The 13337-nt window shown below is 41.8% G+C and overlaps 1 protein-coding gene across 1 annotated transcript in view; it reads right to left on the reverse strand.

The window, feature by feature from the left end:
• man2a1 (mannosidase, alpha, class 2A, member 1) overlaps positions 1-11469 on the reverse strand; it is a 30679-nt gene extending 19210 nt beyond the window's left edge. Inside the window, exons 1-6 of the mRNA XM_028974590.1 lie at positions 11034-11469; positions 8356-8616; positions 7013-7157; positions 4435-4606; positions 2557-2684; positions 1159-1332 (exon numbers count right to left, since the gene is read on the reverse strand). Of these exons, the coding sequence (XP_028830423.1) occupies positions 1159-1332; positions 2557-2684; positions 4435-4606; positions 7013-7157; positions 8356-8616; positions 11034-11180 (1027 nt within the window). The 5' untranslated portion in view covers positions 11181-11469. The remainder of the gene's footprint in view (positions 1-1158; positions 1333-2556; positions 2685-4434; positions 4607-7012; positions 7158-8355; positions 8617-11033) is intronic.
• Between the last annotated feature and the right edge of the window lie 1868 nt (positions 11470-13337).

The raw sequence follows: 13337 nt of genomic DNA on the forward strand, positions 1-13337 counted from the left end.
AAATTAATTTCCATCTCTATCCCGTGTCCCTGACTCCAGTCCAGAACAAGGCAGGAACGGTTAACAGACTGAAGTGAGACTGAGCAGCCAGTCTTGGTAAAACGTCATAATATATTGTTGGTAAAATGTCATATTGTTGTTTCAGTCCAAGTACACAATACAAATCGCATGATTTTGCATAATCTAACACCTCTACTTGAGAACCCGGAAGGTGGATTACTAGCAGCTGGAAGGCTTGTCTCATTTGATTTAGAAAAAAATAAATTAAGGAATATACTTTTCACTCCTCACTATTCCTTTTTTTTAAATATATATATATATATAAAAAAAAAAAAAAAAAAAAAGACGTCTGCCGGTGAGCGCAGAATTTAGCTGTCTAGCGCCATAGGCGGTCTGGCTAATTCTGATCTCATACACAAAAATGCAAACCACAAATAACAAATTATTTCGAAGTTACCCTTAATTAGATTTCTTGGGTGTGCAGTATTTTTAAGACCTTCTGGATTTATTTGTATTATTTATAATAATATTTAAGGCCTTCATTTTCAAAAATTAAGACTTTTTCAGGATCCGAGGAAACCCTGTGAATAACCTCGGCCAGAGAGGCGACAGCATGTGGGAGTTTGGCTCACAGGCTGGGCCAAGTGACAGCCAAAAATGCACAACTGGCCTAAACTCTACAGATGGTGCATGACAAACACACCATGACCTAAAAAAAGTCAGGATTCCAAAGGCCCTCTGTTTGGTGTGAGTGGGGGGGTTACAATCATTATCAATGGAAAAGATGGAACCAATCCATGTGGATTCAATTTCGAGTTACAGAAAGCCATGAAGTTCACATGACCTATTTTTGGGGACAAAGGGCAGCTTTGATATGCCCTTCAGATATGCAGCTGGACAATTTATGGTCAAGTTCTCCACTGAATCAAAGGCTTGACTGCAGTCTCCTTGCCAGAGACCAAAACTTTCCATCTGAAGTCAGGAGATCTGAGCTCAGAACTTGGGGTCAGAGGACACCACTGATAATTATCATCAGCCCCTCTCTGGGAATAATGCCTGTTATTGTTCCAGCAGTTACAAGGCTGAGTATTAAGGTCCCTGTATTAATACTGGATGTTCCAGGGCTAAACATAATCATCTGCCACTACCTGTACTCACCCCAGTTCTGTCTCCAGAAAAACTCCAGCGTCTTCTGGGAGGAAAAGTGCTTCTTGATGGAGTAATGCACTCTCTGAATTAGCATGTTGGACAAGCCAGACTGCTTCAGCAAGTAAGTCTGGGTGGGTGAGTGTCCAAAAGGGTCAACAGCCCATCCGGTTTTTGGCTTTACCCCTGCAGGAGACAATTGGAGAAGAATGAAGATAGGAATCCCACCTGGATTTGTTCAGCCTAATCCACAAAACACAGGTTCCAAACAAAGGGCTGTGTGTGTGAGTGTTTTCCATTATCAGCACAATTTGACTAAACAAAAATTCTTCGCTATTCAAAAGAACACAACATACATGCATGTCTTTGCATGAAAGTACCATGCAAAATGATCAGCTCTGCTGAAGTCTGTCCAGAGGTTGCACTGCACTACTGCTTGTAGGAAATCATCTGACTCTCAGCTGAAGACCACTGGCACACCAGAACAGTCTACTCATGCACATATCTGAGTGATAAAAGCCCATGGCAATAAAACTGTTGATAGGTCTGAGCACTCTGCACTCTCTGCTCTGCGAGGGAGTACACAGGGGGTGCTGTATTTTATAATCTAGAAATTGTTGCCTCTATCCAGTACTACCTGTTAATAAAAAAAACAAAAAAAAAAACTAACAAAAAAACACCAACAAACTTACTGTTATGCTATTTTATGTTTATTTGAACAGTATCTTATCCTCACCTAAAGCATTTAAAATACATTGGCAAATAAGTCTGAACTACAGATGTGCGCTGTTAAATAATTCCCTTTAGAGATGCAACTAATCAACAAATAAAGAATGTTTTCATTAACACCCTATTTCTTATAAGTTAGATCTCTTTACTGATCTATTTCAAGATATGCAATTTAATAGATATTGGTTAATACTATTAGTAATTAGTAATAAAGACACTAAAGCCATATCGGTATACTACAGAATAGTAATATATATATATACTATTAGTAATTAGTAATAAAGACACTAAAGCCATATCGGTATACTACAGAATAGTAATATATATATATATACTATTAGTAATTAGTAATAAAGACACTAAAGCCATATCGGTATACTACAGAATAGTAAAAAATATATATATATATATATATATATAAAAAAAAAAATTTGTTTTACCATCAGACAATAAAATGCCACTCAGGAAAAAAATTAAACATTTTACACCATGCAAGCATCATTATCAGACACCTGTGATGAGATTAATGTGCTAATTTATTAGTCATTCATTTCACAATCCTACTCTTCGCAGGTTAGCAGGCAATTTGGATGGTGGCAGAGGTGGCACTTGGCCATCAGCTTGGCTGTAATTTGATCTGCGTTTTGCTAGCAGCCACAGACAGAACAAACATTTACATACCTAAATTCCTTTCCAGCCACTGGTGTCCCTCCAAGAGCTGGTCTATTAATGCAAAGTAGTGGGTGTTGGCCTCATCCGGCATCACCCAGCCCCCAGTGGCGATTTCCAACTGGCCTGTGTTAATCAGACTGAGGAATGCAGCTCATGTTAATTAGCATCTCATTAAGTAAACAGTAATCAGTCGCGTCTGTACAAATAAAAAAATCTATCAATGTAAAAAAAAAAACCAATAAAAAAAAAAAAAAACAAGAAATTCTAAAAATTAAACTTACTGTTTAAAGCATTCATGAAACAGGAGAAATGTATTTGTGTAACAGAACAAAGGCTAATTTCTAATAACAAGAACTCCTTACCAAAGGCTGAACTATAGCACATTCTCGACAACATGAGTTAATTTATCAGTACCAGAGTGCTGCAGTAAACCAATTAACATCCCCTCAGTGCAAAAGCAGACACCTGTGGTAAAAGCCCACTTCTTATTATGTGGCGCTGCCACTCAGCACTTTTTCCCCACTGCCATGCAGATTCTTCAGCACAGGCCTTCCAGGAAAAGGCCCTCTGGAGGCCTTTGATGGGAGAGATGGGAGTGCACAGACTCAGCACTTCCTCAATGGAGACTTCAAATTACTCTTTATTTCACATCTGAAAACGATATCTCGCATCCAGAATCAATCTGTGGGTTTCCCCTTTATTTGGTTACCAGCTAGGCTGTGGGGATGAGCAGCACTGTGGCGAGGAGGTGAGAAACACCAGAGTCGTTGAGGAAAAACAGCAAGAAAGGTAAATGTCACATTGAGGAAGACACTCAATCTTCCAAGCTTTTGGCAACAGAGAGACTCTGCTAAATTAAACAAATTCATATTGCCTCATACTGCAATTCCATAATGTTCAGAGATGCAATGCATAGATATTATTCAAAGATAAAATTGAATTCATTTTCAGACCATGCTACTGTTTCTGGAATGGAAAATTAAATCGCTGAGCTCAATTTTGCATTTGTTGAAAAAAAAAAAAACAAAAAAAAAACAAAACAGTTTATTCAGTCTTGGTCGTCATCATCAGAGTAAAAAACAAGAAATAATCTTCAGGAAGGATGGAGCCACCGCTGCATCTGATCACTTCCTCAGCATCTAGAGTGAATAAATACAACCACTGGATTCTTGTCTTGTGCCACTCTCAACCCTGGGCTGTTTTGCAAGGGCTGAACTGAAATGCTAACCTCCAGCAGAAACGTTTATTGCATTTCACACAGTTGCAGAGTGTGTGTGGATGGCTTTTCGCTTCAAGCTCTGAGAGTGACATTTCCATCAAACACTTCCCCATACTGCACATTTCATTATGACAGATCTTAGGAGAGCTCTGCTCCCTTAAAAAGCACATGAGCTCAATCGAAAGCCACTATAGAGTGATTTTTTTTATCTCCAATAATTAACATTGTTTGCTATGATCAGGTTATTCTTGCTTGATTCTAATGTTGTTGTTATTGTGCCTATTTTAAATGTTCCTGCAGGCTGCAGCAGTAATAGCAGAGACCTTTTTGTCATAACCCTATTACTAGCTGTGGTGCATGTGTGTGGCTCGGGAAGTCTAGGTGTCAGAAAACAGGGCTCCCCAAAAGGCATTGCATAATTTGAATTCTATCCACAATGCTTTTGTTCATAAATTAGACTTTGATCATCCAGTCTGAGCCAGAGATGTCCAAACCCGTTCCTGGAAATCTGGCATCCAGCGGGTTTTAGATGCGGTTACAACATACTGCAACTTGTTCATCAAGACCGTCTGCAACATCTGACTAACACAGGGGTTGGGCGGTGACTAACCTAAAACCTGTACAACTGAACAAAGGAAACAGCAGTAGACACCCTTGCGACTCCTCACCTTTTAACAGCGTCCCTCTTCTGATCATCAATATTGTCCCACCACTTGGCAAAATAGGAGACCTCAGACCAGATCATCTTCCTCCGGTTGTCCTCATGGAGCTTCACCACCATGTTGTTGAGGATGTGCTGTGTCTGGTCATGGAAGTAATCATCAAAGGTCTTCAGCCAGCCTGAAACACGAAAGGCAACTGAGAAACAGGGACGCCGCAGCCAGGAATGTCAGTACTGCCAAAACTATTGGAACTTTAAATTAGACATACTCTACTGGCAAATTACCCCATATTAAATCCTCACAAAAGCAAATGGGAGAAAGTCAGATTTATCTGTCCAGAGCAGCCTGAATAATAATTTAAATCTAACTCTGAATATGTTCATTCAATGGGATTCACTGAGACCTCTTTCACACAGTCCTGAATTTCATTGAGATATAATAGCTTAATAGCTTTCTTGTGCATGTGTCCAAAACCCCTTTTAAGGCTGAGATGAGCATTTAGATTTTTTTTTCTCTTGGATTGAGGTCTGATCAAGAGTAATCCTGAACAGAGAAATCTCTCACTACAGACTAAATGAACCAAAGATTCAAGTATCCTTACATCTACACCAAATGTAGGACAATAGGTCAGCAAAGACACCCAGAGCATATCCTGTATCATCTGTAGAAGATTGACTATATCATACTGGAGGGAAATGGCATCTTGTCACCCATCCCTGAGTCAGCACACATCCCTGATGCAGAAGTACCATTGCTGGAGCAATTTAAACAGGTCTTTATAAATAGCCCCTGTGGGCATGATGTGTGAATGATGCGTGTGAAAAACTAAAACTACTGTGCTAAAAACTCAAACTGTTGAAGGAAAATTAATAGCTCTTTGACTATTTCTGGACAGAGACTGTGGCTGGACTGGTCTGGTCGCCATCAGTAAGGTCATCTGATGGTAAAACATACACACCCCCAGCTGGGAGCTACACTTTGCATGCTGGGATGGGGGTGGCTTATGTTACCATGACGGTCTACATTTCAAAACTCAAAACAAAGAGCGCAGTGGCCATGAACACCATTTGTACGGTGTGTGTGGGTGCGTGCTGGGCACTGGGTCAGAGAGAAGAGAGAACGTCTCCTATCATTACCCTCAATTAAAATGAAAGCCCCTGCTCACAGAGATTCGGGAAGACTATCTTCCAAGTCAGATGCCTCTGACCATGGGAAATGAGGGAGCAAATAACCTAGTGTCTTTGCCACATCACGCTGCAAAGAGCGCAAAGTGAAATTTAACGAAGTAAAATGTGTTTCTCTGCCGGTATGCAATACAAAGATGAAAACATGCAAAATGGTCTGTCACCTATTAATTTATACACAGCTAATGTCTAACACCAAAAAACATGTTACAATGAATGAACACAAACTCTACTCTATTTCATTTCTATTTGTTTAATTGTATTCTCCTTGAAACAGATATTCAAAATGTGAATGCCAAAGTGAGAATGAGGGAAATAAAACAGCCTCCTCCCTTCCGATCAGTTAGCACATTCAGCAAAAAAGCAATAATTTCTCTGGGGTTAAGGCAGGTTATTGGCCAAAAATATGCCTTCCTGCAGCAGCTTTCACGTGCCAGATCAAAATGGGTTTGTCTCTTGAGTTCTGCACCTCAGGTTAATGCTGGCGCTTTAATAATCACATATCCTAAAAGCCGACTGCTCGGCCTGCCACAAGGCCCATCCTGTTTATACATGCAGTACATCAAATTACACTTTAGTGGGCTGTAAGCTCAGGCAGCGGAAGCAAACTAAAAATGATGAAAAATATTTACAATGCATCTGATGTTAGGATTTCACATTGCCAACTGAGTGCTGCAAGGCCCCCCATGAAACGGATCCATTGATGTTACCTAAATGCCTTGAGCCGTGATGATGCATGCTGATGCACATTTGCATTGGTAGTGGGGAGGGGGGCAGTTTGTGTTTATGCAAAACTTCCCTGCTCTCTACTAGAGAGTCCAGATAAGTCCTGAGCAGGCAACAGCCACACAGAGAAAGTCAAATGTTGACGTGTTTTCAGAAGCTTGATTGACTACTGGCTGAGGAAAGCCAACACAGTGACACACGTCCAATCTTAAGTCCCCTGGATCAAACCCGGCAATGAATCAGCAATTTAGTGATTTATCAGCAAAGAAATTCATTAAAAAGCACAACACAAAAAAACATATTCAAATACAGTCTGAACTCACCACACCTCAAACACTGTTTTTCAATCATGTTTACATTTACAGAGCGACTTACAATCAGTACATACAGGGACAGTCCCCCCCTGGAGACACTCAGGGTTAAGTGTCTTGCTCAGGAACACAATGGTAGTAAGTGGGATTTGAACCTGGGTATTCTGGTTCATAAGCGAGTGTGTTACCCACTAGGCTACTACCACGCCTATGTTGAAACCAAAAATATTATTCAAAGTCACAAAAATATTATTCAAAGTCACAAAAAAGGTTTCATGCAAAAACACTAGTGAAACATGCTATTATGAGCAAAACCCTTGAAGGCTTTGCTTTGTACTTGCACCATAACAGACCAGCTCCTACCTGGGTCATTGTGGGAGTGTGGGACCACGAAGACCTGAAGAGGTTCCTGGTCCCACTCGTTTTCATTGTACGCAATATCAAAACCCTGCTTCCACACTCCCCCGTCAGGGTTGTCAAAGGCCAACAGGTCATAGACATCCGACATCTAAATATAGAGAAAGTTTTAAACACAATTATGGTCACAGTTGGTGGAATGCAATAAATAAAATTAAAAAAAAAAAAAACCACACAACAGATGACATGTTCCAAAAAGAAGACAGAAATCCTTGAAAATGATTTTGGTTCTGCTCTGCTTATTTGTATATTTGATGCCTTGCCTGTGTATCAACATTCGGAACAGACGGGACTCGCATTTTATTAAAGAATAACTGTACCGTGTTAAGCGTGCCTCCTTTGATAATTCAGACTATGGGCTGCTACGGCACAGCGATGAGAGAATTTAGTTTTCACATCACACAACGCAGCGATTATAGCCGTGATTGTGTTCATCCATCCCTCTTTCTACTTTGTGCCTTTGCGGATATCTTTGAAGTAACATGATTGACCTACAACTTTATTGCTGCAGATGAGGCAGGTCTGTCAATCTAATGTTCCTTTGTTTCCATATTACGCTGACACTCTGTGCCCTTCAGTCTTTGCTCTGGTTGTGAAGGTAGAAAAGTCTCCACTACTTTGCTTTGCCATACATTCCTTTTGGTCATTTTGCCAATAAATGCTGTCTGTCTCAGTTTTCTACAAACCCTCATCGAGCCTGGACAAAATCAATTGACATTTCCAACCAATTTGCTCTTCAGAGGTGAGGGCCATGGCACACTGTCAGCTGGCGTATATAACACGGGCCAGATGGCAAAGAGCCCAGCAATTCTACTGAGTTTTAACCTCTAAATGTGTTGGCTATTCGAACAGGCCCTTATGAGCGGACGCATACATCAAAACTGTCTGACCAATAAATTTTACATTTACAGCGTTTATCAGATGCTCTTATCCAGAGCGACTTACAATCAGTAGTTACTGGGACAGTCTCCCTGGAGCAACTTAGGGTTAAATGTCTTGCTCAGGGACACAATGGTAGCCTATGAACCACGGTACTGGTTCATAGGCGCGTGTGTTACCCACTAGGCTACTACCACGTGTGTACAATAAATGTACACACGTATCCATTCAGAAGGTCTTCAAACATTTGCTTTGCTTTAAATCCAGCCTAAATGTGCATAGCATATATACTCCCCATGGCATCACTGAATGTCTGAAGATATACATTCCAGTTCAGTTCAACTTCTTTTGTTTTTGCTTATTCAGTTTCTAAAATCAGAAATCTAGTACATCACCTTACATTGACTTACCTGCACCCCACCAGCTGATTTTGTGTACGGCCTTGCAGAAAACTGGCAGTCCTCAGAGTCAATGGGCACAACCAGTGGAGGGGACGGCAGCATCTCCAAAGACCCCTGGCTCATGTTCCCTGCCTCCAAAACCCTCTTACTGTCCTTAACAGACTCCCTGAGGTTGATGACAGAGTCCCTGATGTTGGCAATAATCTCATTGTTCTCTGACAGGAGTCGCTCCAAATGGTCAATTTTGTCCTGCAGGACTGACAGCTGTCCCTGACAAGGGAAATGGAATGAATTTGTTGCATTAAAAACAATACATGTGCAACAAGTACAAGTACTGTACCATAATATATAATTAATTCTATAATTTATACTATTTTAGATATTATTTATAAAATGCCACATTAGCTAACCCAAAGAAAGAGTTACAGAATGATCACTGCCAAGGGCTTCTCTGTCCAAGCAGTACAAACCTGACAAGACAAAAAAAAAAAAAAAAAAGGAACACTACAATAATGGCCAAAAGTTTTGAGAATGACACAAATACGGGTTTTCACAAAGTTGGCATGCATTTTGCTTTTACTGACAATTGCATCAAGTTTATGGAAAGCGTCAAAATTTGCAGTGTTCAGCATTTCTGCAAGTCGCCCTGGAATGCTGTTAATCAACTTCTGGGCCAAATGCTGACTGGTGGTGACCCATTCCTTCATAATCAGTGCTTGGGAGTTTGTCAGAATTTGCTGGCTTTTGTTTGTCCGCCCGCCTCTTGAGGATTGATCTCAAAATGGATTCTGGGTCTTATGGCGCAGCGCACAATCATGCTGGACAAGGCATTGTTCTTCACCAAACTGTTCTTGGATGGTTGGGAGAAGTTGCTGTCGGAGGATGTTTTGGCTGTGTTCTTAGGGAAAATTGTGAGTGAGGCCACTCCCTTGGATGAGAAGTGTCACATTTTGTTCTCTGGACAATCATTTTTCCAGATGCCCCAAACAATTGGAAAGGGTCTTCATCAGCGAAAATGACTTTACCCCAGTCCTCAGCGGTCCAATCCCTGTACCTTTTGCAGAATATCAGTCTGTCCTTGGTGCTTCTTTGCTGCCCTTCTTGACACCAAAACTCACACCCGCCTGCTGCCATTCCTGAGCAAGCTCTTCACTGGTGGCACCCCGATCCCACAGCTGAATCTTCTTTAGGAGACGTTCCTGGTGGTTGCTCGACTTTATTGGGCACCATGAAGCCTTCTTCACAACACTTTACCTTCTCTCCTTGAGGCTTGTGATGATCCGATAAATGGTTGATTAACGTGGAATCTTAGTAGCAGCAATATTCTTGACTGTGACGCCCTTTTTATGCAACGCAATGACGACTGCACAGGTTTCCTTGCAGGTAACCATGGTTTCAGAGGAAGAACAATGATTTCAAGGTTCACCCTCCTTTTAAAGCATCCTGTCTGCTATTCTAACTCAGCATGACAGAATGATCTCCAGCCTTGTGCTCCTCAATACTCTCACTTGTGTTAACGAAAGGATCACTGAAATGATCTCAGCAGGTCTTTTTGTTGCAGGGCATCAATGCAGAGGGGGGTTATAATCATTTTCATGGGAAAGAGGGATATTGCCATTCATCTTATCACTCTTCATAACATTCTGGACTATATGCAAACTGCCAGCATAAAAACAGAAGCAGCAAACCAGTATGTCACTCTCAAAACTTTTGGCCACGGCTGTATGCTTTCACATGGCATAAAGGGAACTTAGAACTTTCAGATGTCACATTGAAAGATGCAATGTCTTAACTAGCCCTTGAGATTATGCGTTTCTATCGGACCATTGATATGTAAAGTCAGGATGTTTGGAGACCTGTGCAGATATATCGTATGGCGTAATTGGTGATTGTACTTTGCAGTATTGAATAGCGACGCACTACAGGCTAAATAAATACACTTTAGGAAATAGCCCAAAATGCTGGCGGTGGTGGGGGGGACAAAATGCCACAAAATGGTTCAATTCTGAGATGATTGTGCCTGGGGGATGCCAAATATTTGAGCTGAGCCGTTGAAAGAATGACATTTGGTACAACCGTCCATCTGCGCAATTAAATAATTATTAACAATCCTGAATAAAGTAATGGATAATGACAGTTGCAGGCTGCCATTGTACAGTGTTTCCACATAATCTCTTTTAAACAGCAATAATGCCCATTAATCTAAAAAAGCAAGGAAAAAAAAAAAAAGAATCAAACAAGCACGCTGCTGAAATACGTAAACCAGGAGTTTACATTTCTGACGTCTCTTAACAGTGAAATGTGAAAGAATGAGAGCGGGACCGCGTGACTGGTGCATATCTGCTCCCTGATACAGTATCTGTTTACCCAGCAGCATGACATAAAGAGGCACTTGACCAGCGAAGAAGCCACGATAAAACATTCAGCATTCAAATGATCCAAACAGTACTGGTGTACTGTACAGTTAAAAGTGTTCCAGACTAAATATTGTTGAGCTACTTTAAAAAAAAAGGCATGTTTTAGGAAATCTTAATACAATTTAGGATTTTGACAGCATTTTGAAAAAATGAATGATCCTACTGTCTGGCTGGATAGGTTGTGTGGTCTCACACACTCAGCACAGATAAGAAGCCCCTTTGACACCATTTTCGCTGGTTTTACAGTACAGTTCCGCCTTCCGGACTCACGTTCTGCAGGCGCTCCGCTCCGCTGCTCGGGTTGTTCTTGCTGTGGTCCAGCTGCAGGTGGTCCAGCATGAGGTACAGGGAGAAGACCACCACGAAACAGATGGCAGCCCCGAAAACAGTCACTTGCTTGTGTTTGCTGAACCTCATCTTCCCGGAAAGGAAGAGGGGGAAAAAATCCCGAAAGCCGAGCGGGTTCACCGGTCGGATATACCGGCGCGCGTCGTATTCTTCCCAAAGAAGGGAAAAATTATTATATAAAAAAAAAACAAAAAAACGTGTAGTTTTAAAACACCAGGAGACTTAGCTCTCTCTTGCCAGAGTCCTGGCCAGGTGATGACTCCTCGCTGCCGTCGTCCCGGGGTGAACTTCTCCACCCACCACCCCAGGGAGGAGGAAAATATGGACGGCGTCGCTCGCGTCACACCGCCGCCGAACTTCGGCCGACCGCGGAAGAGTTGGAGCGACTCAGCAAAGTCGTGACGGCCAACAAGACACATGCAGCGACCCTGCCCCCAACTCCCCTCCTCCTGCGGGCTAATACCTCCCTTCCTCCCTCCTTCCCTCCCCTGTTCCTTAAAAAATAAAAAAATAATAAAAACGAGGAGGTGAGACGCGCACGCGCGCCGCCTACCGGCTCACAACTTCGCGATGTGACAAGAAAGGCAGAAAAGTCCCTTTTCGGTCCGTATAAGCGTCTCTTTCGTTGATTTGCTGTACAAGAGTCACCGCACAGACCGTAGCCGGTTGTGATGAATTATGGATGTTAAAGGCAACAAAAGCACAAACACGAACCATCTAATGAGCGTTTACATCCGTCAACGATGCGTATTATCAGAGGGAGAGAGAGAGAGAGACGCTACTCTCACGTTCCGCGTCCGCCAGAGATGCCGCTAAAAGTCATTCTGAGAAGACGAGCGCGTTATGGTGTCACACTTGAGCTTTCCGCGCTTTGTTTTATTCCCCGTCTCTGCCGCGGCTGTCACGCTGCCGGTCTCCCGACGTCGAGTCGCCGACCTCCGGTACCTGTGCGTGAACGAAAAAGGCGGGCGCGCACGCCTTCCGTGACGTCACGAGTGACGTAGGCAGAAAGTTGTTCCTCCCCCCCCCCACAATTTACATTTACATTTACAGCATTTATCAGACGCCCTTATCCAGAGCGACTTACAATCAGTAGTTACAGGGACTTAGGGTTAAGTGTCTTGCTCAGGGACACAATGGTAGTAAGTGGGATTCGAACCTGGGTCTTCTGGTTCATAGGCGAGTGTGTTACCCACTAGGCTACTACCACCCCACCACCACCACTTCCAGTATGATCGGTGGGCCTCCTGTTGTAAAGGTGTTTAGCTATAATGTCTGTTTTGTCTTTAATGCAAAATTGTGTATATTTTGTTTATAATATGGCCAATATAATTGTTGTTATTGATAAGTATATAAATTATCTTAATATAAAAAATAAACGATTTTCATTTAGCAATATGCCCTTCAGTTCATCAGTTCACATCAGTTCAGACTTTGCTTGTACAAACTTTCCTCGAATTTTATTGCAACAGACATTTATTGATTGGGATACTGTGTTGCACAGCAGCCCAATTCAAAATATCAGCTAATGAGTAATTCATACTCCAGGAGCACCTCCAAGACACAACATAGAGTTGTTTCATTGCTATATATACATCCTGACACAACTGTTTTTAATAATAATAATATTAATAATGAATACAAATAATAACAATAATACATTTTATTTATAGAATATGATTACATTTTATGAGTTATGAGTGGCAGGGAATTCCAGAGGGAGGCTGCAGTAACAGGGAAGGCTCGGCCACCACAGGTTTGGTGCTTTGTCATGACAGTTAGATGTATGTAGGTAGCCAGAATGAAGGTTGGGGGAAGGGGTGTGACAGTGATGGAGTGTGACCCCAGAAACCTGCATTTGTGATTTGTGTGTAGGATTAATGTCACATTACTAGAAATATCATCACACAGAATGAAAATCTGTGTTAATCGACAGCAAACATCTTCAGCATCCATGGATCAAGCATTATTATTACAGGTTGTTTCTGAGCACAATCAACATTTCTGTATGGAATGCCTGCCCACCAGCTGTGTATTCCATGACAAAAATTGTCCATAAATATTAAGATTTTGTGAACTAAGCAGAGTCAGACCTGGTTAGTACCTGCATGGGAGACCACCTGGGAATACCATGTGCTGTAAGTGTTTCTATGTTGGTCAGCGGGTAAAGAAACGTTGCTGGTTCGAATCCTGAGCTGCCATGGTGCCACTGAGCAACGTACCGTC

This window comes from Denticeps clupeoides, chromosome 3, assembly GCF_900700375.1.
Source record: "Denticeps clupeoides chromosome 3, fDenClu1.1, whole genome shotgun sequence".
Taxonomy (NCBI): domain Eukaryota; kingdom Metazoa; phylum Chordata; class Actinopteri; order Clupeiformes; family Denticipitidae; genus Denticeps; species Denticeps clupeoides.